This window comes from Bicyclus anynana, chromosome 14 (genome assembly GCF_947172395.1).
Source record: "Bicyclus anynana chromosome 14, ilBicAnyn1.1, whole genome shotgun sequence".
NCBI lineage: Eukaryota > Metazoa > Arthropoda > Insecta > Lepidoptera > Nymphalidae > Bicyclus > Bicyclus anynana.
Genome location: NC_069096.1, coordinates 16,388,296 through 16,416,285, shown reverse-complemented (window position 1 = coordinate 16,416,285; position 27,990 = coordinate 16,388,296). Strand labels below are relative to the sequence as shown.

Below are 27,990 nucleotides of genomic sequence, written 5' to 3'. Positions count from 1 at the left end.
AAACAAACAAACTCTTCAGCTTTATAATATTAGTATAGATTTCTACGCGGCATCGTTACCAAAACGCTAAATCTCTGGGCGGTACGACTTTGCCCGTAGGGTTGCAGCTTCGGCCGAAACCTACCACCAGTCCAAACCTGAGTCAGTTTAGAAAAATATTAAACCCAGGACCTCTCTGTTGAGAAGCACAACTCTACTAAATATATGGGTTGACGACTGGCTATTGACAAAACGACGCCTGGATGACAGCGAGGCGAAAGGCAATAAGGTGAAAGTGTAGTTTGACTTTAACGATTGCCTTATATATGTCGTAAAAAAGAGTCATTAATAAAAATATGGACAGAACCGCTGACCTTACCTTGGTCATCGGCTCTGCCAGTTACAATACGTACGCTAATGCTTAACCTCACTAACCGCTTACACAATAGCCTACTCTTAATTTTACTATTTTTCCCTGGTAGTTGTGGTAGAGGAAGCACATCGAGCAAGTCACAGGACTTATGACAAGGGTGTGGTTGTGGTGTCTCCACGGCGACATATATTCACGTCTTCAAAAGACTTTCGTCTTAAGTGTCTTATTATACGTACGTCGTACAATAAGATAGATAATACTAAATTACAATCACAAGCCAAAGATTACAGCGCTCGCTGACCGTCGGACGCGGACGGGGCGATCTTTATCTCAGCGAAATTACAGTTTAATATTATTTCCATTTGAAAACGATACACAGCGATCGGCTGGTTTCCAATTAAAACTGGATTAGCTGCGATTTGCCGTAAATCTTCGGATTCGGCCGTCGGACTGAACCTTTGATTTGGTGCCGATTGTTATTCAAACACTACGTAATTGTTGGATAAATTAAATGGATTTTGCAGGCTTAGCTCTATAACGAAAGCTGTGTGATATAGATAATTTTATCAATGGTAAAATGTATTGGAATTTCATGAAGTTTATCCTGAAGGAAAACTCAATATAAAGCTGACAGCGATATCGTAGAGCGCTTTCATCTGATGTTGTAGACGTGGCCTTAGATGGAACGCGCTTGCTTAGAAAATTTCTATTCATTTTATTTTAAAGAAGATCTTGTTTGAAGTAAAGAGAGATCTATCCTGATTCTTTACTGAGGCTTAGCTTGGAAAGGTATTCCAGATCTTAGTCTGGACTATAATATAAAAGACGTTTGTACGAGTGCAGAGGTAAAATAATGAAATACTCGTATTATATATCTTTACTAATACTTGAGGCAAAGTTGTAGGGAGTAATCTACTAAACCGATTTTTAATTTTTTTACCAATAGAAAGCCAAGTTATTTATGAGTGTCATAATCTATTCCCACGGGAACGGGAACGGGGCTGCAGCAGTCACCTATATTAACAAACAAATTGGCAAATTTTCGGAGTTTTAAATATAAATACGTTATTGTTTTACGTTTTTATTTTCATATTTATTTCCCCTGCTTTATTAATTATATCACCTTTTAGAGTAGTGTGTCAAACTAGACTAACTTACCTTTTAGTCTATGTAAACAGTAAACAGTCGGAACCCGAGATGTCTAAAAGCGCTAACTCAAGGTCTGGTAACTAAGTCACCAAGCTTTTAATAAATAGTCTTACTGATACAAAAAGGTAATGAGAACCCGTGGAGATTTCTAAAATCGCTTCAGGCAAAGACTCAAGGTCTGATAACGCGTGCCCTTGGAGTAAATTTAGTGGATTGTTATCACATCCAGGCAGCTGCGGCGCCATTTCTCGCTAAACTGGTGACGAAAATTGAATCGCTGCTCATCTTACAGTGTAAGCGATGATCGCACGGCTCGACGCGTCGCTCCTAATAGGTTGCCTTTAACCGATTTTTATGTAAAAGGTTGAAATAGACGTAGCGATGAAACTTTAGGTAGTATAATGAAGAAGATTTCATTATTATCATCCTATTTTTGCGATCGTTCCTTTCTTAATTGTGAGGCGATATTGGGCTTAGAACCGCCATGCATCTGCAATGCCAAACCGAACTTTAATGTTAAACTCTTTGGCGGCCTCAGATGTTAATGTTAGTGATTGGGGCCGACGGTTAACTACGATTACAAGACTTAGGGGTGTAATACCACCAACTTCCCAACCCCAGACTGAGAACTTTAACTGAAAATGTATTGTAAGAAAGAAACGCTTAGTTTCTATCCCGTTTATATTTTTATCGTCATGATCATCATTATCAACCCATATCTGGCTCACTGCTGAGCTCGAAACTCTTCTCAGAATGAGAAGGGTTAGGCTAATAGCCCACCACGCTGGTTAAATGCGGAATGGCAGACGTCACACACGCAGAGAATAAAGAAAATTATCTGGTATGCAGGTTTCCTCATGATGTTTTCCTTCAGCGTTTGAGACACGTGATATTTAATTTCTTAAAATGCACACAACTGAAAAGTTGGAGGTGCATGCCCCGGGCCGAATTCGAAGTAACGCCCACCGGAATCGGAGGCAGAGGTCATATTCACTGGGCTGTCACGGCAGCATAGTTTTATATAGGACACAGAATCTCATGATCTGAAGCCACATAAGCTAACCACTGGACCATCGAGGCTGTATATATTATTGTTACTGATGGAAGACGAAAACTTCTAAACAGAACATTGAATTCCATGTAACCAAACTAAAAGTTGCACCCACTTTTATAACAAAGATCCTTTTTCCGTGTGTCATAAAATTGACATGGGACAAAAACTTAGAGCACGCTTCTTTATTGGAAAAGCTCGGGTATTTAGTTCCACGTCGGCGGAAATCGTGGAAAATCTTTATTAAGTGAGACTCCACTTCATTCATGTCACTACGTAGCAAATGAAAATTGATTAATACAAGCTTTTATTTAGTTTGGGATGTTAGTTAATTAAGTATGTGTAGGTCGAATCTTTTAAGATTAATTAAAACCTCTTTGTGACTTTCATTGGACTTTAATTTTATTCACTTGCGTATCTTCGGTATCAATGTATTATGGTACCTGTCCATAATAGCCGGGAGTTTAAGTGTCGAAAGATGTCTATAAAAACTCCTGAGATAGGTAAAATCCCATCAAGTTTGACCTAATTTTTAACCCCCGACGAAAAAGGAGGGGTGTTATAAGTTTGACGTGGCTGTCTGTCTGTCAGTCTGCCTGTGGCACCATAGCTCCCGAGCGGATTAGGCGATTTCAATTTAGATTTTTTTTTGTATTAAATGTGACGAGCGAGTTTTCTTAGACATGTTTGATGAAAATCAATTGAGCCGTTCAAAAGTTGAGGGGTGAAAGTGGGAAAGAATAAGCGAATGTCTGCAAATATACTCGAGTCTCAAATGAAAGCGTACTGAAAGAGAATATTGATGACTTGATCGAGATTGTAATTAATAACTTCATGATATTCTGGGGTTTTTCAAAATTTTCAATTTTATGTTATGCCATTGCATGTTAGGATTCCCTATCACTTAGTTGTCCTTCGGTATATTATTTTTTTATTGGGAACTAGTGGTGGTACCAAGTTAAAGTTAATATTATGTTAAGCTGTTAAAAAAATCAAAGTTGTGAATGCCGTTTTTGCTATATATTTTGACGGCCTATATATTTAGTGCGGTACAAGACGGAGGTCCTGGGTTCGATCCCCGGCTGGGCCGATTGAGGTTTTCCTAATTGGTCTAGGTCTGGCTTCCATCCTAGATTGCATCATCATTTATCATCAGGTGAGATTATAGTCAAGGGTTAACTTGTAAGCATAAAAAAGCCTATAACTTTATATTTATAACTTTACTATGTTCACAATTTTACAGCAGATTTAACATACTCAGGGTGCTCCGGTTTCGGAGTGAAATAGTCCGTTGAAGGTTTTCATTGGGGCTGGACGGCATATTTGGGTGCTTGAATACGTTAATCATTAATTGCAGAGAAAACTTAAATAAATCTTATATTAGATCGAGATTAAGCTATTCAAAAGCAGTCTTCATATAAGAGAGCCGTGATAGCCCAGTGGATATAACCTCTGCCTCCGATTCCGGAGGGTGTGGGTTGGAATCCGGTCCGGGGCATGCACCTCCAACTTTTCAGTTGTGTGCATTTTAAGAAATTAAATATCACATGTCTCAATCGGTGAAGGAAAACATCCTGAGGAAACCTGCATACCAGAGAATTACCTTAATTCTCTGCGTGTGTGAAGTCTTCCAATCCGCATTGGGCCAGCGTGGTGGACTATTGGCCTAACTCCTCTCATTCTGAGAGGAGACTCGAGCTCAGCAGTGAACTGAATATGGGTTGAATATGGCTTCATATAAGGCTGGTTACATAGTCGGTTACGAAGAGACCGTAGGAGCAATATCGGGCAGCCATAAATTGCCGAGGACGCGCGGCTACAGCCAGCTGCGGCAACTTTTAAATTACAAACAATTACCCTCGTAAAAAATGTGACGATACAAAAAAAAATACTGGCAAAAATAGCCAACAAAAATTTCATACTTTCCATGAGCTACAAGTTCTGTTCGGTTTAGGCGTTTTCAGATAACAGTGCGCAATACGCGGCAGTGTATATATATATGTATATGGCTGATAAGCAAAATTGGAGAGCACACCAGTCAGTATGAACCAAACATGAAAGATTTAGGGTCCCTTTCGACTTCAATAACTCTATATATTCAGGTAACATAAACACATGAAATTTAATATAGATATTTTTAAAGTATTTTAGTTAACAAAAACTAAAATACTAAATTTCATAAAAACTGCAGTTCAAACAACCATTACGTACATGTACGTCTAAAAATCGTAATTATTCAATAAGAGAAATACACGAAAAAAAAATCCAAGTAGTTACTTTTATCTCATGTTTATGTATTATGACATTCAAGATTATTTTATGGACATGGACATTTTGTAACTTATTATTTTGTAATTGTGACATTGTATTAATTTAGTTTTATTTTTTCGTTCAAATGTATTTAATTATTTAAGATAATTCATACACCAGTTATGGTAAAATGTATAAAGGCTCAATTTTATAAATGTATCATCATGTTAAACCTACATTTTCATAAATAAAATATCATTCATTCATTCATTCATTCATATCATTCATCATTCATTCATTCATTCATTCTCCCATGAGATAGCCCTAAGCCGCCCTAGTTTAGCAAAACATAGCTACTGGTACCCGGCCTCGACACACAAGCCGGCAAGTGGTTATCTCCGAAGGGCAGCTGCAGACAATTTGCCGCTGAAGTGGTCACAGATTGAATCGCGTCTCGCGGCTGCCGTCAATAGGCGATGATTGCCGGTTAGCTCGAGTGGCTGCGCGCGGGTGCTTACTAAGTGTCCCCGCACACGGCACACACGCCACAGCCACAAAACGTCCGTTATTTTCGCACGGAGTAAGCTGGTGAATGCGTTACGCAAAGTGTAATCGGGCGATGTGAACGGACGTTAGAGAGAGCTAAGTTCAGTCGTGTAGCACACTCTGTTTTATATTTTTATTTTTGTTAGCAGTGGGTACAACAACAGTCCAGTGAGCGGGATTGAACCACGACCTCTGGGTGGTGTGACGGAGTCCGGCCCCTTTACTAATTAGCTATTGAGACTCCTAAGTTTTCATATTCTTGATCATGTATTTGTAGAGATAATTATGCATTTGACCATTTCTGGCGTACAACAATTTATAAAGACACAAATAAAATCTAAAAAAAAAAAAGAAAGTCAATAGCAATTAAATTAAATTAAACATTAAATTGTGAAGGTACCTATGTTCAGATATTATATTTTAAATGTCCAATATAAAAGTAATTGCATATCAAAATGTCATAAAAATAAAATATAATAATTAAATTAATAAATTTACCTACACAATTTTTATAAAATAAAATTAATAACAAAATATTGAATAACAATACAGACATACATTTTATATGGATTTGACGCACGCCACATAACATCACTTTTAGCATTAGGTTGCGGCTTTTGTTGTGGCGTGGCTTACGTGTGCGGCGACACTACCGACACCGGGGTAGCCACCAGGAAATCGGTACACTGCGATATCCGTACACCGGTAAATCGGTACACCAGGAAATTAGCATTTCCATAAATCGGCACACCAGCTCTTATCTCCGGGATAAGTTAATACGAACATTATATGTTTCGGATACAAAAATAATTTCCATCATCCACAGTATATAACTAAGTATAAAAGATAGGTGTTTCTTATTTATAAAACTACCTTTTTGGCACAGTTGGTTTCAATAGAAAAGAGAAACCTCGGGCCAAAAAAAAATCAAACGATACAAAGCTGAAATTTGGCCATAAATATATAATAATATATATAAATATATAATAATATATATAAATATATATAATAATAATATATAATAGAACATAGAAGGTGATCTCATGGGACCAATTTTCAGAGAAATGGACGTTTGCAAAATCAGCTAAATTACTTGTTAAAAATGCATTTGCTCAACATGATCGGCTCTGTTTGACATCAAATTCATTGCATTATTATCTGTGTCAAACTGAAAGTTTTTTATTTGACATTAATTTGACACTTTTTGTCATCTTTAGGAAAATTGTCAATTGACAAAGAAGAAGCGTTCAGCGTTATTCATGTTGGTTCATTTCACGGGTAATTTTTTTTCAAGAGCCTGTAATCTATTGTTCTATAAGCTAATATATCTGTTAGTAAAAAAATATAAGATCTATGGTACATTTATCAATTGTGTATCGTTCTGAAAGTGTTCCAAAACTGAACCTAATTTTGGACTTCTCCTTTCCAAAGTTCAATTTAGTATTACTATTTTATATTTTTCCTTTTCTTAATTAACTTAATTCTAATCTGGTGGTAGACAGTGGCCAGCTAATTATTTCTAAAAATACAATAGAATTCAATACAAACAAAATTGCAAGTTTCACTTAAAAACATAAAATATATTTTAAGATTAATTTTAGAGATTATCCTTTTTTTCAAGTTAGCCCTTGACTGCTATCTCACCTGATGTGAAGTGAAGTCCAAATTAAAATATTTATTAAATTTAACTAATAAATTCACTTTAAATAAAATCCTTTATATGTAATTGCTAAAAGTGTTAACTCTGTTCTGTGACTCGTATAATGAATGCCATTTAGCGTTCAAGTTAATTTACATTAAATAGAATAAAAATAACAAGCTATCATTATAATAACATTGAATCAAGATTGAATATTTTGATAGAGATTCAAATCGTGTTGTGATAGGACAACCAATCTGTAGTCGTTATACCAACACGAAGATAGATCGATCTATCTCGTATATTATTAATAGTCTAAGAACCGGGGGAACATTTTAACGTTGGTTTCTGTCACGCTTATTTTCCGTGAATATCTTGATTTTTTCAACGTTTTTATTTACAAAATATCTTAATTCTGGTAGGAATAGGGTATGGTCCAATTCAATTTTAGGACAATGTTGGTTTTAAATTTTTTTTTTTATAAGAACTAGGGTTTATTGCAGACAGGATTTTCCCTTCCAGACGGTGGTAGACGTTGTGGACACTAGTCACTACAAACAGACAAACATGAGAATTTAAAATATTGGTAATCAAACCTACTTAAAATAAATTAATTTTTAATTTGTAATTTGAAATAACTATTAATTAAGCAGTAGTAAGTATCTAGCTACAGTAGGTATAGCAATAATGAATAATAAAAGACATAAAATATTCATCGAGATGAAACTACTCACGGAAATTCAGCTTGCAGCAACTAAATATTGTTTAAAAGGTCACTCATCGCGATATATCGAAAACCGCTTGACCTACAAAGATGAAGGCAGGGAGCGAGTTTTTAGTTAGTAATGCAGTTTGCGACAGGTTCGGGTTAAGAAGGTCTAAAGACGAAGTTGTGGACGTCCGCTAGTCAATTGAAAAAAAATTACCCGGATCCTGGACTATAAACGGATCCTTCACCGAATACCAAGTCACTGAACCAACAGATGTAATAAAAATATGAATATCGCTCCACCAATAGCGCCCCCTGTACGCCAGGTGGGGAACTTTTAAACTCGATCATTTAATACCCGCAGGTGTTGCCAGGCCTCTCTCCGGCCCTCCGTTCTCTCCTCTCAATCATATTTCACCCTCGGGAGTAATGTCGTTTGCAGGATCACCATAATTCATTTTGCGTCGAATTTAGTTGATGTTTTGTGAAAAATAATCGCTTTTGCCAATTTTGTTTCGTACGATTGAGAAATTGTATATTTGTCTGTAGGTATAATTTGTATATTCCAATACTCTCTCTCTCTCTGCTGAACTTTTTAGGAGTTGTCCCCTTTCTACTAAGCGAAAAGCCTATGCTAGGACACGATTTCGGTTTGGCTGATACGGATCGAACCTAGGATTTGAGTCCGTCTTAACCGTTGGTGAAAAACCGGAACCATTATCAGACGTTAATTAAATGTCTGCGACCGACGGTTGAACGTGCTCTCCGAGTCATGGGCATAGCACTATCCTAATTGAAATAAATGAATTGATAACTTTTGACTTCGGCTTTGAAATCATCTTTCTTTTATCATCATTCTGCTGCTGAACTATTTCTTGAAAGACAGAAAATTATCTCACAGACAAAATGGTTAGCCTCAAGAAAAAATAATTTTTATAACTGGTTAATAAATTACGAAGTTATGAGGTAACAAACATTAAAAAAAGACTTACGCGACGAATTGAGAACCTTCTGCTTTTTTTGAAGTCGATTAATAAATATATTCAGCGTATATTATTTCTCAGGAGCCATAATCTTCGGATCCGACCAAGAGGTGGCGGGAGTGATGCGTGCGGTGGAGCGGCTCAACGCGACGGGCGCCTTCAGCTGGGTGGGGTCGGACGGCTGGAGCGCCAGGGCTCTGGTGTCGGACGGCAACGAGCGCGCCGTGGAGGGCACCATCAGCGTGCAGCCGCAGGCCAACGACGTCCGGGGCTTCAAGGAGTACTTCCTGGGGCTTAACGTGAAGAACAATACGAGGAACCCTTGGTTTGTTGGTACGTTACAATGTCGTATGTTTGTCGGATATACTTTGAGAATTCTCAGGAACTCCACAATATGCTTCTACCTTCTAGCATAGAACAGTGAGATGTAAAGGCATCCCTACGAGGTTAACGTCCAGGAGACCCACATCAAACGTTCAATACGTAAAACTGAGCTTGAAATCAGGTACAAATTGTTGGAAAAGCTGACGTGCCCTGCATTTAAGCTGCAATAAACATGGGGTTAACCATAGTTTTTAATTTTAGAAAAGTTTGCCAGGCCATGTGTTGACTACTTGCCAAAGTCAACACACACCGTGTAGAACCATGGGAGAACATGGTGACTTAGGCAAGTAGTAGGTTTTAAAGATCCTCAATTATCCAAGTATAAAGCATATTTCTTCCAATTTTCTTCTGTATAATCCAGTCAGGTTCTATTGTATAAAAATACTTATAGCCAGTTTCACCACCATAAAGTGTCGGATGCCCTATTCACAAATTTTGTCTTTGCAGATGACGTAAAGTAAAAAGTGACGAAACTTAAGGTTAGACTATCCTAAACTAAACAGAAGGTAGTGATCAACCGGCCCTTACACATATACAGTCTAAAGGCAATATTTCCCCACAGAGTTCTGGGAAGACCACTTCCAGTGCCGCTACCCCGGCAGCCCGCGCACGCCGTACAACGGGCACTACAAGCGCGCGTGCTCCGGCGTGGAGCGGCTCGCCGACAACAACACGGAGTTCGAGGGCCAGCTGCAGTTCGTGTCCGACGCGGTCATGGCCTTCGCTTACGCTATCAGGTAAGTGTATCGAGTGTAGGGTTACAGCTACCACGCACTTTACAAGGGACAAATAACGTTTCATGGATTTACCGTACGTGTGTGTCGGGTCCATCGTATGGCAGAGACCGGTTATACTTTGGTAAGTGTACTCAGGAACTTCACCATCTAGTTCCTCCTTTTCCTTTCTACCACAGAACAGCAGGACGTCGTGAATAATGGCATCCATACATTGTGGATGTCCAGTCAACTCGAACGAAATGATTTGCATCAACATTTCTAGTTCGTACAGCAAAGATTTGGAATGCCCTTCCGGCATCTGCGTTTCCTGACACTTATAATTCGAACACCTTCAAAGCAAGATTGAATCTAATTCCTTACGCGCTTACCTAGAAGATGCCATTCAATCTTGAAGATTGAATGGCATCTTCTAGGTAAGCGCGCTCCAACTTAGACCGCATTAATGCTACCATCAGGCTTAATTTGTAGTCAAGGCGAGTCTATTGCATTAAAAAAACCGGGACTTGTAGCCCCGGTAGGGTAATAGGGTTAAGAACTTTTTCGTGACATGTAAATTACTCACCTTCTTTGTACGTGTTGGTCTCCCAATTAAATTTGGTAAGATACTAAAGTAGCTTAGATGTCGTAGTTACTAACAATAACATCAAGTCAAACTAAGTTGGATTCAATCGTGTTCCGGAATAATCCCATGCCCTTGTATAGTGATTGAGTTTTAGTTTTCGCGAGTTATGAAATTGTAAACATCTTATTTGCGGTATCGACAATACGATGCATGAAAAACGGACTAAAAAAGATACTAAGACGCTCAGTTTTATTTATAGTAGTAAAACTTTTCGTAACAGAGCTGACTTGGAGAAGTACAACCACAGTGCTTATTTCTGTTGCCAAAGATTGCTGTGTTCTGGTCTAAATGGCTTTATTTCCAATTTCATTGCAGACACATGAAACTTAAAACCTGAATACAGGCTGGCAGTGCACTTTGTTGTAGCATGCTCTGTGAAGTAATGCTGTTTATGGTCCTTGGTCCCTACATTTGCCATCATGTAGGCTATTTGGTCAGTCGATTATTAAAAAAAAACACTTCACCCTCATAGTGAGACAGTAGTAGTAACGACATAAACATGTTGGGGCTTTAAAGACCCTTTAGAGTTGTAGACGTTACCCTTGGGCTTCCATATCCTTAGCGTTAATCTTAAGAGATTTCTACCCCGAGTATAATAATAGACTATCGTAAAAGCTTTTATGATAAAATTTATATTAGAATATTTATTACACTACTTTACTATAACAACAAATTCATGTTATCTTAGAAAAGAGAAGTGCCTTTAAGATTTTTATTGAAACTCAGTTCTTTATTAAACCAATATTATAAGTTTGTGAATTTGGGGGTTTCGGGGGTTATCTGGATCCACTAAACCGATTTTTAATTATTTTTTTACAGCAGATTATTAATAAATATTTTACGGGAAAGGGAACTACGTGAATAAAACCGCGGGGCACCTGCTTGTTTTTGTATGTTGTGCTTGGCAAAATATAAGGAGTCATTAGAAGTGATATCCCCAATCGCCATTAGCTACGCGGTAATCTTAAAAGATATCAAACAACATACTTAACTACACGCCATATTTATTGAATAGGGATGATGACAGTTTTTCAAATTGTATATAAATTAAGAGTATGCTAATTTTGTAAAAGTAACAAGGTATCTGCGATCATCACTTTCGGAGCTACAGGGATTTAAAGGATTTGCGGCGCTGCCGCGGATCCCTGAAAAACGCCCCATACTAAATGGTACGAATTAATGACGTTGTAGGCACTTAATGATCGTTAGCTGCATTTCCGCGCTGGACAGCCAGGCTGATCCTTTGCGCAAAAAATGAGCCAGCCCTTCTGTCACCAGTCGAGGCAACAAGCCGCGGTGAAATAGTACGGAAAAATTTTTTGGCACTGCGACTCCATGGCCCAAGGGTCTCCACGGCAAAAGGTACAAATATGTAACTCTCTGTCAGAGAGGCATACTTGAGCCACTTACCGGTTTCAGCTTTTTCTGCTGCGGCTCCCGGTCTTGATTCTGTCTCCCTGATATGACACGGTGCTAATGTGTCGACGCATGTAGCGTCCCACATTAGGGCCCGCCCCATTTCCCAGGGAACCAGCGTCAATCCATCAGGTCTCTTACCATCATCCCGACTGATTCCTAACGGCTCGATTAGCGCATGAATATTTATGGTGGCAAGAGCCCTTTTTATTATGTCATGTTTATAGTTCACTTATTAAAAAATGTCACATTTAATGTAAGGAAGCTAAAACTGTATGAATATTCATTGTTACGGACAGGAGCTACATTCCCCGTGCGGCGTCAGTGGTGACTAACGCTGATTGGTCGACCGCTGACGCCCCCGCTCCCCGTACGTCTCTCAGCCCCCGCGACCGCCCCTCTCCCGTTCGGTCTAACTGACCGCAGTGCCGGACGGGGGAATTGTATATAAATCGAGCCCCCAGTGATGAAAAATCACTTCCGCTCGAACAGTGAACCGATCAAGAACCCTGAACCTAAGAGTGTGAAGTCTACAAGATCCGGAACCAAGAACCACGAACCACGAACCACGAACCTCAAGATCCAAGAAACCCTGAATATCCTGAACCAAGAACCCCTAACCCCCGAACCATTGTAAAGATCCCAGAACATGAATATACAGTCCACTAAATCGACGGAGGGTTTTTAATTTATTATGATTAATCCCTCCCCAACATCTTTGGTCCATCGAGCAGGATCTCTGAATCAAGAACCGAACAAGAACTCCCTAATATCTTTGGTCCATCGAGCAGGATCTCTGAATCAAGAACCGAACAAGAACACCCCAACAACTTTAGATCCATCGAAACGGATCTCTGAACTCTGAAGAACTCAAGAAACAAACATTGAAGAATTGAACACTGAAGAAACGAACTCAAGAACAGAACACTCAAGAACAGAACACTCAAGAACCGAACACTCAAGAACCGAACACTCAAGAACCGAACACTCAAGACCCGAACACACAAGAACCGAACACTCAAGAACCGAACTCTCACGAACCGAACACACAAGAACCGAACTCTCACGAACCGAACACACAATACCCGAACACACAACATACGAACACGTCAAGATGGTGCGAACTATGGCTGAAGACACACAAATCGAAGATGAACATGGCGAGGCCATTGCGTTGCAAGATCCGAACCCTCGTGCGCCGAACCCAGCTCGTCATGTACAGATTCGATGTGTGGAGTCTTTCGTGTCTACGTTCGTACCATCTCGCCACGAACAAGCGCGTCTGCAATCACCGACGCGATCAACAAGCACGCTGAGAACCTCTGCAAGCACGACCTTGCACATAAAGCAGGCCGAATATGAGGCGGCAGTACGACTTGCTGCTATCAAGAAGCGGAAGCTGCAAATTGAATTTGAGCAGCAACAAATGGAGTTAGAAGCAGAAATCAGAAAGGTCGAGGCTGACCTTGCCAGACTCCAAATTGCACGAGGCTCGGAAATACCAGCAGACAGAAGCCTTCGAACAGAGGCTTCACCACGCAAGGCAGATACTGCACGAGGGGAGTGGTCCTCCCATTTTTCTCCTGCGCGTGTCGCCGGACCGTCTAGCGATGCTGAAACCTCCACTAGATCCACTGATCAGAACGAACCTGTACGGAACGAGCAAGAACTGCTGCCTGTTCGGAGCTCGAACAGCTCTCGAGTTTTGTCGATTCCTGATGAACTCACTCAACGTCGTGAACGTGATGAACCAACGCCGACACCTTTGGGAACTGAACCACATTGCTCAGAGCAGACCCAAGAACTGCTGCAGATGCCCGCTCATGATACCACTGTATTCGATGCATCGCCAGATCGAACCAAAAGTCAACAGTACACGAAGAACCGAGCACCAAACAAAAGAGGAAATCAAAGTGTGATTACCTTTGGCCAGCTAGGACTGCTGAGCCATTCTAGCGTCATAAAAGAAAAGAACGCATTGCAGAACCTATGGCGAGTGCATGTATCCGCAGAAGTCACGGACGTCTTCAGAACCTGGCACATGCAACGCCGTCAGCTTCCACGTCGTAACAATACGAGGGGAGCTCGATCCACTCAGCTCAACGAACCTCTCAGACCCGAACCACTCAGAAGCTATCCGAACCGTGGATGTAGCACCGATGTCCCCGTGATCAAGAGCAAGACCAGAACAGAGGCGCGACAATCAATTCCAGACAATATGCAGCGCTACACGAGGGGAGCGCGATCCGCTCAACTCAACGAACCCATCAGAACCGAACCACTCGGATGTTATCCGAAACATGGACACACTGGTGAACTCTCCAAGATCAAGATAGAAGATCCAGTAGCTCGGCACCTTCAAACTAGCCGAGCACGCGCCGCGAGATCCAGACGTCTCAGGATATACAAGTACAAGTACCTGAGTTCGAAGAAGCAGCACTTTATTGGACCAGAAGCTCGCTGTCCTGAACGTGGAAAAGAAGAGCTACGCGGAAGCATCGCTGAGGGGAGAGATGTTACGGACAGGAGCTACATTCCCCGTGCGGCGTCAGTGGTGACTAACGCTGATTGGTCGACCGCTGACGCCCCCGCTCCCCGTACGTCTCTCAGCCCCCGCGACCGCCCCTCTCCCGTTCGGTCTAACTGACCGCAGTGCCGGACGGGGGAATTGTATATAAATCGAGCCCCCAGTGATGAAAAATCACTTCCGCTCGAACAGTGAACCGATCAAGAACCCTGAACCTAAGAGTGTGAAGTCTACAAGATCCGGAACCAAGAACCACGAACCACGAACCACGAACCTCAAGATCCAAGAAACCCTGAATATCCTGAACCAAGAACCCCTAACCCCCGAACCATTGTAAAGATCCCAGAACATGAATATACAGTCCACTAAATCGACGGAGGGCTTTTAATTTATTATGATTAATCCCTCCCCAACATTCATCTAATTACGATAAAAGATTTTTAATAGATTTTGAAATTTTATAATCTTATTTATTTTGTAAATATCCAGTCAATCTTTGCTTTTTATGTATAAATTAGTTAACATTTACCTTATTTACACGAATTTATTATAAAAATCAATATATTCAAACCTAGTCATCATTCCCATTGTATTAAAAACTTCATCATTCTATGTCATTTTAGTACATAATAAATGTATGAGAAACAAAACTGAATCGATTTACATATTCTCAATTGTTATATAGGTACATCAATCAGCTAATAAGTTCGTAATATCTAAAAGAGCAATGTCAGATCTTGTTTCGTCCTATTCCATCTGTGGCAGGTAATGACCTAAGCCGCTAGGGACGGGATTTAAATAACAAAATAGGGTAATTTATTACGCGATACCGCGGCTTAGACCCAATACTGTGCCATCTTTCCTGATAGAATCAGTTTTGCTCACATAAATGACTTACAGAGAAGAAATTTATTGGCTTTGTACGAACAAGGTAATATTATGTACTCATATTTCATGATATCTATTATATTTTGTCTATTGGGTTATTTTTTCTTTTGACAAAAATGTCTTTGGAAGCCTTGCGTTGTGAGTTGCAAAGAAGTTGAGTGAAGTGAAAGAGCTTTTTGACTTGTTTTTGTCCAGCTTATAGAATAAAATAAGTAGCTATTTTTTAAAGAATATCAAATCAAATCAAAAATCATTTATTTCAAGTAGGCTCAGTTTACAAGCACTTTTGACACGTCAGTTGACTATTTGTAAAGATTCTACCAATATTTGAACATTTGACACATTATCAGTATGACTAATATTTTCCCTCCAATTATTCGGAAAATCTGTTTTACGAGAGTTAGAACAATAGTCCAGTGGACGGAGTTCGAACCCAGGAATTTTCGGCATTTACCGTTGCTCTATTGAGGCTTTGACATAACATACATTACGAAAAAGCAACAGTTTGTTTGTTGAAGAATTCCCCGATAATCTATACATTGTTCATTCTATAAAACCCCTCTCCTTGGTAATGTCAATCTATCTATTCGCGATAAATTCAAAACTACTGAAAAGATTTGGCGATTGTCACCAATAGATAGAAAATGTATCATGGCCATAAAAAGGTAAATAAATAATTTGTTTGTAAGTTTTTTTGTTAATCAGTTTCAGTAAGACGATAGATCGTTAGAAGCACAGAATGTAAAGCAGTTAAGCTACGCTTAAGCGGATTAAACATTTCATTGAAAACGCTGCCTAATCCCTTCAAGATTTAACAAACAATTCATAACGGGATATTCCTCTTATATAGATATACAAAAACTTCACGATGGCATATATATGACGTGGAAAGACTAATTTCCACTTCTGATTAGCGGAGGAAGACTAAATCACACGGGCCTGAATATCGGGATATCGTGGTATGTCTCAGCTAGGTTCTACGCTTTATGTCAGGGATGGCAAAATACACAAAGTAACACTATCGATCATTACCGGAACGAACGCTTAACTTACTAATACAGTTCTACCCTCTAACTACAATACTGATCAAGTATAGCGCTGATACTATCAGATGTAACCAGGACTAACTATCATAGGGCGGGTAGTCAAGCACGCACGGAATTACGGGCTGGCAACCGCTAGTAGCAGGGTTAAAGGATCCTTTTACAACATGTAAACGCTCCCCTTAACCACTCGTGTTGGCTTCCCAGCCAAGTAACTTACAATGTAATGGCCTTACTACTATTATTAACTCACCACTGACTCACTACCGAACCGTCTCGAACTAACTCAAGTGTTCAACTGAATAAACCTGAGAAATACCGCGTCGCGCTTTCTCAGAGATCGTCAACTGACAGATGTCCACAGACGAACAACTGACAGATAACTTTCTAACAGATATCGCTATTAAATTAGTTACTCTAATTAATGTAAGATGGCGCTAATATTATCTAACTCTCCGACATATATTTATCTTTAATATCAAATTGTTTTTTTTTTCGGACGAAGTCACGAGCGACTGCTAGCATATAAATAAACTCATCATAATACTTCCATGGTGGTCAGTTCCTTCAGATTCCAGGGATATACAATTATTACATGTTAGTTCAAAATAAAAAGTCTATCGTACTAAACACTAAAATAAAATGTATTTTCTACAAAAGAAGTGCCAGTGTATATGCCACCTAAACACTTGCCAAGCGGCCATTTCTTTTATTTTCCTTTCTCCTCATGTATTATCAAGGCAATATAAATAGCCGAGAGTTAGCACGTGTTATAGCCACTACTCTTTATTACGGGAGATTTGTTGAGATAAAGGTTTTGTATGGCGAAAGACGTATAGATTTGGGAGAGGTATAATTTCGGTACCACAGAATAAGTATACTTTATTTTTGTAATACGCTTTATAATAATCATGAAACTGGAACTGCACAAGTGTAGGAGAATAGGATTAGCAAAACGTGTATGTAACAAACAATTCTATGCCTTTAGATAAAGGACATGTCCCAATTTTGTATGGAGGCTGGGCCTTTATTCCGAGTGTCAACTAAGCTAAACAAATTATTTTTATCTTACAAGAACACAAAATTATAAGGCTTAAAACCCAAAATAAAAAAAAATCTATCTAATCTAATAATAAAAACTCGCATTTTTTTAATTAATTAAGTAAAATGTATTTTTTTCATTAGCTGAAAACATTAATTAAGAATTTTTATCATGGCAACATGCTTGTAACTCACTTAGTAGCGTACTTCGCGTAGTAGCGTTCGTTTTTAGTTTTTAAAGCAATATAAGGATTTTTTTGTTAAATGCTTTTCTGTCTACGATTTAATGTTTCTTTTTACCTTGTGTCTTATTGACATTTGACGTTTTTAAATGACATTGACAGCCTACACCGGATATTAATTCCATTCCAGGTGTTTTTATTGGCTGTTTTGAACACTTTCACTGTATTGTCTATGTTTAAGTTGTAGACAAGGGAGTGAAACAAAAAGAATATTTATCTAATTAATGCGGGTTCCAAAAATTCTGAAAATTATTTTCTCAGCAGCAATTTGTATCTTAAAATAATTTATAAATAATTTAGGGACACTTATGTGATGTAATCTTAAGTACACACAACACTTGTACCTATCTTGTAGAGAGTTTAAGCCCTAATATTCAACCGAACATCATGAAACTATATGAAAACATGAGTTTTGATTTGTAAACATTTTATAGTAGAGTTCCCAAGTAAGAATTAAAATGTATTTTAAAGGGTCTGATTTTGAATTACCTTGTTGAAAAATATAAATAAACGCACATTAAACCGCGAGGTTTAACTAATAGATGTACAAAACGTGCTTCGGTTAAATAAAAATAGACTTTTTACTTCAAAAAGATTTTTTCATAATGAGTTACAACGTCGACAAATGTAAGATTATTTTTTTGAAATATAATATTTTATTTTGTTGAATATTTTTTTATTGTACCTACTTTTTCAGTTTCCAGCTCTAGCTTCCAGCAGGAATTCTCAGCAATGTTTTGTTGATGTGCTTATTAGAGCGTAGAACGTTGTATAATAATTAATTTAATATTTAAAAATACATAATTACTGCAACATATACAATAATACATACTAAATAATAAATGCCTCATTGGTTCAGTGCTTAGCCTGTGCGTCTTCGAATCACGAGGGTTCAACACCCTCGTGATTCGAAGACGGGGGGAAGATTGGGCTATGAAATTTTGAATTTTTTTAACTGACTTCAAAAAAAGCAGGAGGTTCTCAATTTGATGCGTATATATTTTTTAATGTTTGTTACATCATAACTTCGTAATTTATTAGCGCCTGAATTGAAAGCAGAGGTCATATCCACTGGGCTATCACGGCAGCTCATGCAGTGTCCAATACACCAAAATTGTAGTTATACATGAAATTGAAATCGCACATCTATTCCATCCACCACTTTATTGAATAATAAATCTCAGCAAATGGCGGGGATGTAAAAGGGTGATATTAAATCCCAATAATGGCACTAAAAAAGTAACGCAGTTATTTTTATTGCAAATGTTTTACTACCTCATATTTTTTATAAATAACTAACATTCGCTCCACGGTTTTACTCGCGTAGTCTCCGTTTCCATGAGAATACGGGGATAAAGTATAGCTAATAACACTCACAAATAACGTGACTTACTATTGGTAAAAGATTTTTTAAAATTGGTTCAGTAGATCCAGAGATTATCTCCTAAACCTCACAAACTTTAACTCTATAAAATATTAGTAAAGATTTATAGATAAATGTTTTACAGTGTTGTAATTAGTTAATTAAGGTTAACATGAAAATTTAAAACTTTATATGTAAAGTTTTATAAACGCACGTCTAGAATTTGGCTAATGAAAGTTGGGACTGAAATCTCCTGATAAATTTTAAAGAAAGTCTGGGGGCACTTCCAATATTATAGTGGAAATACTGAAATTACTGAGTTTGATACTTGCAGTTTAATTTTTGTTACAAATAGTTTTTACATATATGAGTTTTTCAATAATCATTTATGTTTGTTTTTCAATATGCCAAGCGATTTCATTCTCTTCTTTCAATAGCTAAACTGTAGTCGTGCATATAAATGTTTTAATCCGGACCAAAAGCAACCTTTGCGTATTTTTCACATTTCCCTGTAGATCTGATTTGGGCCGTCGGATAAGTCTTAAAAATTCATCCTGTATACGCTTTTGAGAAATAGGTTGTGTCAGAGATGTCTCCAGCATAAAAAAGAGGTCCTTTTCTATATGTCACCTTGATACGAACCTTCGTCTCGAGTCGAGTCAAGTCGAGATATCAGATATTTAATATTTAAATTGAGTAATGGGATATATTACGCAGTTGCGCTTGAATAAAATTCTTATTTGTAATTTTTTTATAATATTATTATAAGTATAAAATGAGATCTAAGAGAGATTAAGTATAATTTCATTCACGTGCTGAAAAAATATATTTTTAAACTAGCGGAAGCCCGCAACTTCGTTTGGAATTCAGTTTTTCACCCACGGGAACCATGGATTTTTCCGGGATGAAAAGCCTATGTGTTAATCCAGAGTGAAATCTATTTCCATTCTAAATTTCAGCCAAATCGTTTACATACAACGTTCACAGTTTTTCTGTAGTGTATTTAGTATCAGCATTGCACCTGTGCGAAGCCGGGGTGGGTGGCTAGTTAAACATTTATACCTTCCCCTTTAATTGCTTTATCTATTAAACAAAACCGCATCAAAATCCGTTGCGGGGTTTTAAAGATTTAAGCATACATAGGAATATAGGGACAGAGAAAGCGACTTGGTTTTTATACTATGTAGTGATATGTTTATTACTCATCACGAAATATCGAAACCGCTTGAGTAGTAGACGTATGATAAGAATGAATTTTGCGACATCGTTGGATTAAGGAAGTCTAAGGGCGGACGAAGTCCCGACCGTCTTTAATATTGAATTAAACGAAAGTTTTGTCAACACTTGGCAAAGACTTAATAAATAGGTACATTCGCGAAACAAAACACAAACTCTTTGCTGATGCAAAATTTTGTTCCTATTTCTATTTAATGTTTGTTCGTGAGCGAAACAACGATGAATCACCGCGATAGGCTAAATATTTTCATTAGTATAACAGCCTGCCTGATGCGGAATTTATAGGCTTTTGTCGTAAACGAGATATTATGTTCAAAAGTTTTGTAAAATATTATTTACTTTTATATCTTCTGTAAAACTGTAGAATAAGAAAAGAGAGATTGTTATATTCATCGTGTAACTTCCTAGATTACAGAAATCTAGATAGCTGGAGAGTTAAATAGTGTAAGGCCAGATATACCAGGATGAATATTATGCAAAGAGTGTTCTGATGCTTACACTACTTTTGGTTTTTGACTTGCTTAAGTTATCTGGGCATCATGGTTACATAGATTTTATATTTTCCAAATTGGCTCAGGTTTGATGATATAATAGGCACAGGTGGCTAGTTACCTCTAACAACAAAGACGTGGGATTAATAAGACAAAATGTTTCAAAACAATCTGTATGAAAGACAAAATATTGTAATAAAGTAAATTGATGAGCGCGTTTGAGCAGAGTTTAAGGGGATTTGAAAGGGCAACCTTGATCCCGTGGCGTAGGTACGGAGGGTGGCGACAAATGGTCGAGTTTCATCTTGAAAAGGGTTGCTGACTCATCGCCGGCAACTAATCTTGCAGATTATGACAGGCCATTGTGTGCACTGTCAGTTTGTACCAACAGTTTCATTTAACACTGAGATAAAATCATTATATATAGTGTTTTTTGGGTATTTGAATTTTATGCCGAAAGATTTGATTATATTTGAATTGTTTTATTGTTTAATATCATTTTCCAAGAAAAATAAGCAACAATTAATAGAAAACTTACGGAAATAGAAGTTGTAACATAACGGCAATTAAGAAATTTATAAATGTGCTTATAGTAAATAGACTGGCAATTTAAGAGCTTGAATCAACAAAAGTAACAGAGGCATTGAAAACTGTAACCAAAACTGGTGTAACAAAAATATTAGAATAATTATAGGTAGAGTAGTAATACTCCTAGAGAGACAAAGCCGACCTGACTGGATTTGAACCAATTTAGAAAATATCAAATTCTAAACTGTCTCAAATTACGAGTAGAAATCGTACTTATTCCCTGTCATTAAACCAACAGTGCTAAATATATCATTAGTTTAAGTTAAAGTCGGAAAGCCAAGTATATACCAAGACAATGAAAGTCTTCGGTTATTTTACGCAAGGAAATACATTCCTAATTAACAGGAAAACAAGTTACGCTCGGGTCAGTGGCCCTTGCGAGCTGTCAACTTAATTTAGTGTACCCGAGAACACTAATCACGTGCAACGTACACGACAAACTAAACAAAAGCCTATAAATCTCACCGGAACACAGAATCAGGGACTATATTTCAAAAGAAATATGTAGAAAAGTCACGGAATATATTTGTTACGATTTGCATGCCGCAATTTACGTACAAACGACGTTTTTAGTTCAACGTTTTTAATGGCGGTTTAAAAATTCAACATTAAATCACGCATGAGAGGTATTCGTATGTAATAAAATTAATTCAATTAATTTCCGTAAACTTTCGTCGCATGCACGTATTACGTGGAAGTAATAAATGGTTATTGTTCTGGACGCAACTAGCTCTGTTCTCAAACGTCACGTCGTAAGGAATACTCTTTTACTATTAAATTATGTATTTTAAATGCGAAAGTTTGTTGTTTGTTGTTGATAGGTGGATTTCGGCAAAAGTCACGGAAATCCATATCCGTAGGGCGTAGGTACTAATACTATAAACGTGAAAGTAAGTCTGTCTGTTATCTTTTGATGGCCAAACTGATTTAGTTGAATTTTGGTACAACTATAAATGGGACCTTGGAACAGCACACTACTTTTATCCTGGTAAAATCCAAGGTTCCTGCGGGATTTGTGAAGTGTATTCAAGCGAACAAAGCCGCGGGCTATTATGAAATAACACGTAAATAAAATAAATCGTTTTGACAAGTACATAATGATAAACTATAACAAATTATTGCAAAATACGTTGTACTCCTAAATCTCTCTTTTCATTTGTTGAATGTAAGGCGCTATTTTGCGGAAAATCATTAAAAATAATGAACAAAAAGCATGTTCAAGCAGCACTCAATAAAAAATATTAAAATACATACTTTACAATTGAATATTGTAGAGTCATCAGCGTCTGAAGTAGACGATCTTTTGGGAGCTCCAAGTGGCGTTGTCCTTTCATTGGAAAATGTTTATAGTAATTATTCTCGGTTATTAAATCGATTTTATTTATTAGGTTATTATAAAAATCTTTGATTTTCTGCTGCAATCTTTTCATGGCTTATGTACGTCATATTAACATAAAAATAATGACAGTGGTACCATCGTATTTCAAAAATGTAAAATTACGAAGTGCCATTAACATTTCCTAGAACGTCGTTCGCTCGTAACTCCACCGTAATAAGGAACACGCACACATATCCAAAAAGGATCGGAATCGTAATGTAATTGCCTTGCCTCGAACAAGGTCGCCGCGTTTACGTCTTTTCGTGCGCGCCACTCTCACCCGTTTATACGGCACCGTAAGTGCGGCATCGCGTAGCCGTAGCCGAATCGACGCCTGATTGACGACGAGTTACGGTTACGATCCCTTTCCGAGTGCCAAGTGTGTTGTAACCTTTATGGTGGAGGCAACACGCGACGCGAATCTCTTCACATTAATGAGGTTGGCAACATTTAGTGCATGTCGTCTCGACGCTAATTGCGTATTTCTGAATACAACACTAACTGTAATTTGTGTGAAAGAAACGTTCGCTCTAAATCGTCTCCACGTGAATAAATTTGTTGGAAATAATAAATGGCGGTGAGATTATTCTCTATTTGTGTAAGTATGTAATGTCGCCATCAAACTGAGTTAAAACGAGAACTTTCGAAAGTCGTTTAAGAATGAAATTTTTAATTTATTTCAAAATAAAGTTGGCTCGTCACAGCATTTCATATTATTTCTGTAGCCGCGTTTAATTTCTAAAACGGTATTTAACACAGGTTAGCAATTGAGGTTATGTAGAAAGTCTAAAGAACCGTTTAATAAACTAGTTAAATAAAGCTTAAAGGAATAGCTCAGAGAGAATCAACTGAGACGTGGATTATTTCTATGAAAATTGAAACGTTCGGATCGCGTTAATGAAAATAAAAGCGTCTTTGTAAAATTCTTGGAAATTTTCTTTTGAATTTTTTGTGCAAAATAATGTTTATTTCTCTGAAGAATTGGTCAACAAGTCTTAAGTCTAAAATTTCCACAAACATCTAAAATATTCAGTATCGAATTTTCAGAAAATGTAATTCTTTTATAATCCATGTTTTCAATTATTATAATTACAGTCCCGTAGGTAGGTATATGAACGGTGGATTTAACTTTTAACTTTTAATTTTCTATAAGTTGAACCAATAAAATATCTATTAATTGATAAATTGCAGAAAGCATAGGAGCATGTTTCTTTGAAGACAACGATCTAGAAAACAAGCTTGCCGCCTCAGTGAAATATGTCAGAGAAACTGTAGCTAGCATTTGAGCTGTAAAACTTAGCCTTTAAGGTAGGCGTCCACAGATCCGCGTCGTACGAATCAGACGCATCTCATCAAACGGATTGTAGTATTCTTTGTATAGAAAGTCATACAAGTGTGTTCACTGATTCACATCTTACGGATCGCATAGAACGGATTTTATCTACTGTAAAATTATAAATCCGTTTGATGCGATGCGTCCGTTATGTGCGATGCGGATAAGTGGACGCCTACCATTATACAGCAAAACGCGGCTTGAAAGCACAGGAGCATCAAGTATCCATTTACGAGGTATGAATACACAAACAGCTACAGTACACGCTTCATTAGCGCAGGAATATTCTATTTATATGTAATTCCAATCCGAGAATCAAATGGAATGCTTGATGAAGACATTCTATTTGTATCCATTTTGTAGACATTATTAAGAGATTAGGGATTATGTCGTTTTAGCGTGAGCCGCTATTTACAAGCTTTTGAGTTGTACTTCAATTTGGAATCTGAGGTGTATACACATGTATACTAACATCAATTCTTATTAGAACTACAATTTCCGGAGTTGCTTAAAAAAATAAAAAAATTGACGAATTGAGAAACCTTTATTTTCTATATTTTTTAAGTCGGTTAAAAAGACGATGTGCTTAGACCACGCGACTTGAAGTAGTACTTCTTCAGCTCTCCCTTTCAACTTCCGTTCGCGCCACCTCATTACACTTTTTGTAACGCACTCACTTACGGCTTACTCTAAGCGTGGGAAAAGAAGATCAAAAAATATCGATTTTATTTTATTATTGTACTAGCGCAATGTACAGAACAGAAAACGCTAAGCTACCGCTTTGTGGCTTTTGTTTAGTCAAGTTTGTTAAATCCCAAAATAAATATACTTTGCTAAGAGCGTTCGCGCACTAGTTCTATGTTTGTGGTCGTGCCGCAAATCTGGCCGCAAGCAAAACGTATCTTTTGCGACCACGGGCATCGACTAGATATGGTCGTGGCCGTGATAAACAGACGATCCACCTGTGATGTTGAGTGCCATAAAAAATATCCTACTCATACTCGTCGCATACCTTTCAACCAGTAACTATACCGTTCCGATCCAAGCACATAACTGAGAATTAAGAAAATTATCAGTTATGCAGGTTTCCTCACGATGTTTTCCTTCACCGTTTGGGACACGTGATATTTAATTTCTTAAAAAACCTGAAAAGTTGGAGGTGCTCCGGGTCGGATTTGAGCCTACGCCCTCCGAATCGAAGTCCAAGGTCATATCCACTGAAATAAAGAAAACAAATAAAAGTAAAAAGCAACTTTGATTTTAGAGTGGTATCATAATTTTTAAGGTAAGCAGGTAGAAGCTAATCTTTATTTCCAGAAAAATCGTGGCTACCGGATCACTTAGCGAATGGTGAAATTTCAAACTTCAGCGCGCTTTGGAGCTTATCGACCCTTTTCAAAAGACTTTGGCCATTAATCTTTTCACTTTCATCGACCGTTTGAGGGTTCTCGCAAACGGTACCTTATTCTCAAGTCTCTACGCCTTACTTTTTCTCCTAATCGATTAGAAATGGATTTATCATGAACGAACTCTCAAAAGAGGGTTAAGATTTGGAGCGTATTTATGACTGTACTTATGAAATGCTCTATAGCGTAGTAAAGTGTATTTTTTAGTTTGTATAAGTATGTGCAATTCTGCAGTATATCTATCTATACAGTAGGTGTCCCCAAACTATTTTGAAGTAAGACATATTTAATCGAAAATGGGCTCATAGCTTTGAATTGATTGTGCAGAGCATTGTGTTTGTGTTTTTAGACTGTAATTGTGTAAATGCTGTAACAGTCACTGGTGGATCAAATAAATAAATAAATAAATAGTCATACTATAGACTCCCATCATCATGTTTTTATTTTAACTGAGTATTTATTTGTGACCACCTCCCTCGTCTGGTGATAGAGGTAGGTCGTAGCTAGTTACCACCCAACCGATTTAGCGTTACGGTACGATGTCCCGTAGAACTGTATTGGTTATAATAAACTTGTCACTTTCAAGTAAGCCCGCTAGATTGCATCATTCACTTAACATCATACCCTGCATTCTGTAAAGTTACAGCGATGTGACATCGCTCATTTCCATGGCGTTGTTAGTGACATTTCATTTTTGGCATCCCATATAAAAGTACAAATTCCAATAATACTTTTTATATACGATTACATCGACGAGTATAAAATAGCGGAATCCCACCCCAGGTGAGATCGCAGTTGCTGGCTAACTTGTTATTGAATAAAAAATAAAATTAGCGTCGCCCTTGTGCCTGTATTTTCATATGTATTGTATATAGGTACGTCCGTCACATAAATACGAGTTACCTTATGGATTACTGTTGGCACAAGGCGGTCATTCTCTTAAACGATATCCCGAGTGCGGGCGATCTTTAAGCCTTTATCGACGTTTGTAACACCCGCTACAGTGTCTCCACTGTGTAGCATGTATAGCGAGCTTTACGATATCATGAAACCATTCAATATGACGTACTGTAGGATTCTGTGATGATGTTTTTATAACTCGGTAGTGTAGTCTCTATCTCCCTGCCTAACACCATAACGTGGACAATGAAAGATAGTCGAACTCGAAATACATTATCGAGTTATAAAGACATCGTTATAGAATATTATATTATAGGATACTGGTGAATTATTACATCAAATAATTCAATAATGTAACTGAAATTAATTTTCAATAAAAACTAATAAATTGTTTTACTATTACGCAAAAAATGACAAAAACCTAGCAAAAATAATACGTACAGCTCGTGCGGAATAATTTGACATCTGGCTCGAATGATGTTTGTATTGTGTATATTTGGTGTTTGATAGCCAGGTTAATGTAGCCATGTTAAGTGAATGCACGCATGCATGCAGTGTTAAGCGAATTTTACCTAAGTTTTAATCTGAAACTGGTAGTATCGGAGTTAGTAGCTTCTTTTCGAACCTAGAGACACGTTGTAACTTATATTGTAAACTTCTGAGTTTCTTCTCGGCTCTTCCCATTAGAATATGTCTTCTGAAAAGATGTTTCTTCTTTGAAAAGGAGATTACTTATAGACAAACTTCTCGATTCAAAAGTACTAGTAAACTAAGCTTAACTATAGAAATAACTCTTCTTCACAGCTGTTTTTGTATAAATTAGAATATACTAACAAAATGTTAAAAAAGGTTAGTCCTTTAATTAAAATATCGGACGGGGAACATGTCAAGAAGTTTCCGCAAATTCAATTTCACTTTCCGACACACGGAATGCGGAATAAAAGCCAAAGCTGGACCGTAAATTTTTCGCGCGCAACAATACCACCGCTGTCAACAGTGTGACAAATGGTCTGTAGCCGGTGATAAATACTGCACTCTCTGTTGCACTCGCCAGTCGGGGCTGTTGAGTGAATTGCTGTGTGTCTGTCTGTCCACATCCGCCCGCTATTGGTCGACTGCAATACGCCTTTGCATGTGTCGGGCGCGGAGTTATTAGACCGAGAGATAGTACAAAGTGTTCCGTGAGTTAGGTGGAAAGTCGTGGGAGGTCGAGTGCTGGCGACATAAGTGACTGGCTCATTCTTATCGAGGCGTTAGTCCACAGCTTTTGTTTTTGAATTATTTTGGAATAGGCGGAGAGAATGACTTTAGCGGAGAGGGGGAGTTTTAATTAGTTTTATCAGACGTCTTTAACCCTACGTCCATCGGTCACAAGTCCGGGACTTCACTCAAGATTATACTTGTACACCTTATTACTGCTTTGGATGCAGTAATAAGGTGTACAAGCGCATGACGGGTGCGTTTGTCTGTAAAATTGGAGAAGCATCGGGAATCTATTAAGGTTTCATCTGCCTGCAAGAGTTTTTTTGATAAACGCGGTATCATGCGTCTCGTCTATTTCAATAACGCGTTTCTTTTTTTTATCAATTTGGCTTTGCATACATTTATCTAGTCATCAAGTTATAATTTTTATCAAGTAATTTTCCCTTTTGAGTCAAATATATTCCGTCGGCCATCGTTGGCAGTCAGTCAGTCATATTTAAGTCATGTCATACT

The 27,990-nt window shown here is 37.8% G+C and overlaps 1 protein-coding gene across 1 annotated transcript in view; it reads left to right on the top strand.

Moving 5' to 3' along the window:
• LOC112047710 (metabotropic glutamate receptor 2-like) overlaps positions 1 to 27,990 on the top strand; it is a 211,920-nt gene that overhangs the window by 142,909 nt on the left and 41,021 nt on the right. Inside the window, exons 8-9 of the mRNA XM_052885408.1 lie at positions 8,761 to 9,012; positions 9,626 to 9,800. Coding sequence (XP_052741368.1) covers positions 8,761 to 9,012; positions 9,626 to 9,800 — 427 coding nt within the window. The remainder of the gene's footprint in view (positions 1 to 8,760; positions 9,013 to 9,625; positions 9,801 to 27,990) is intronic.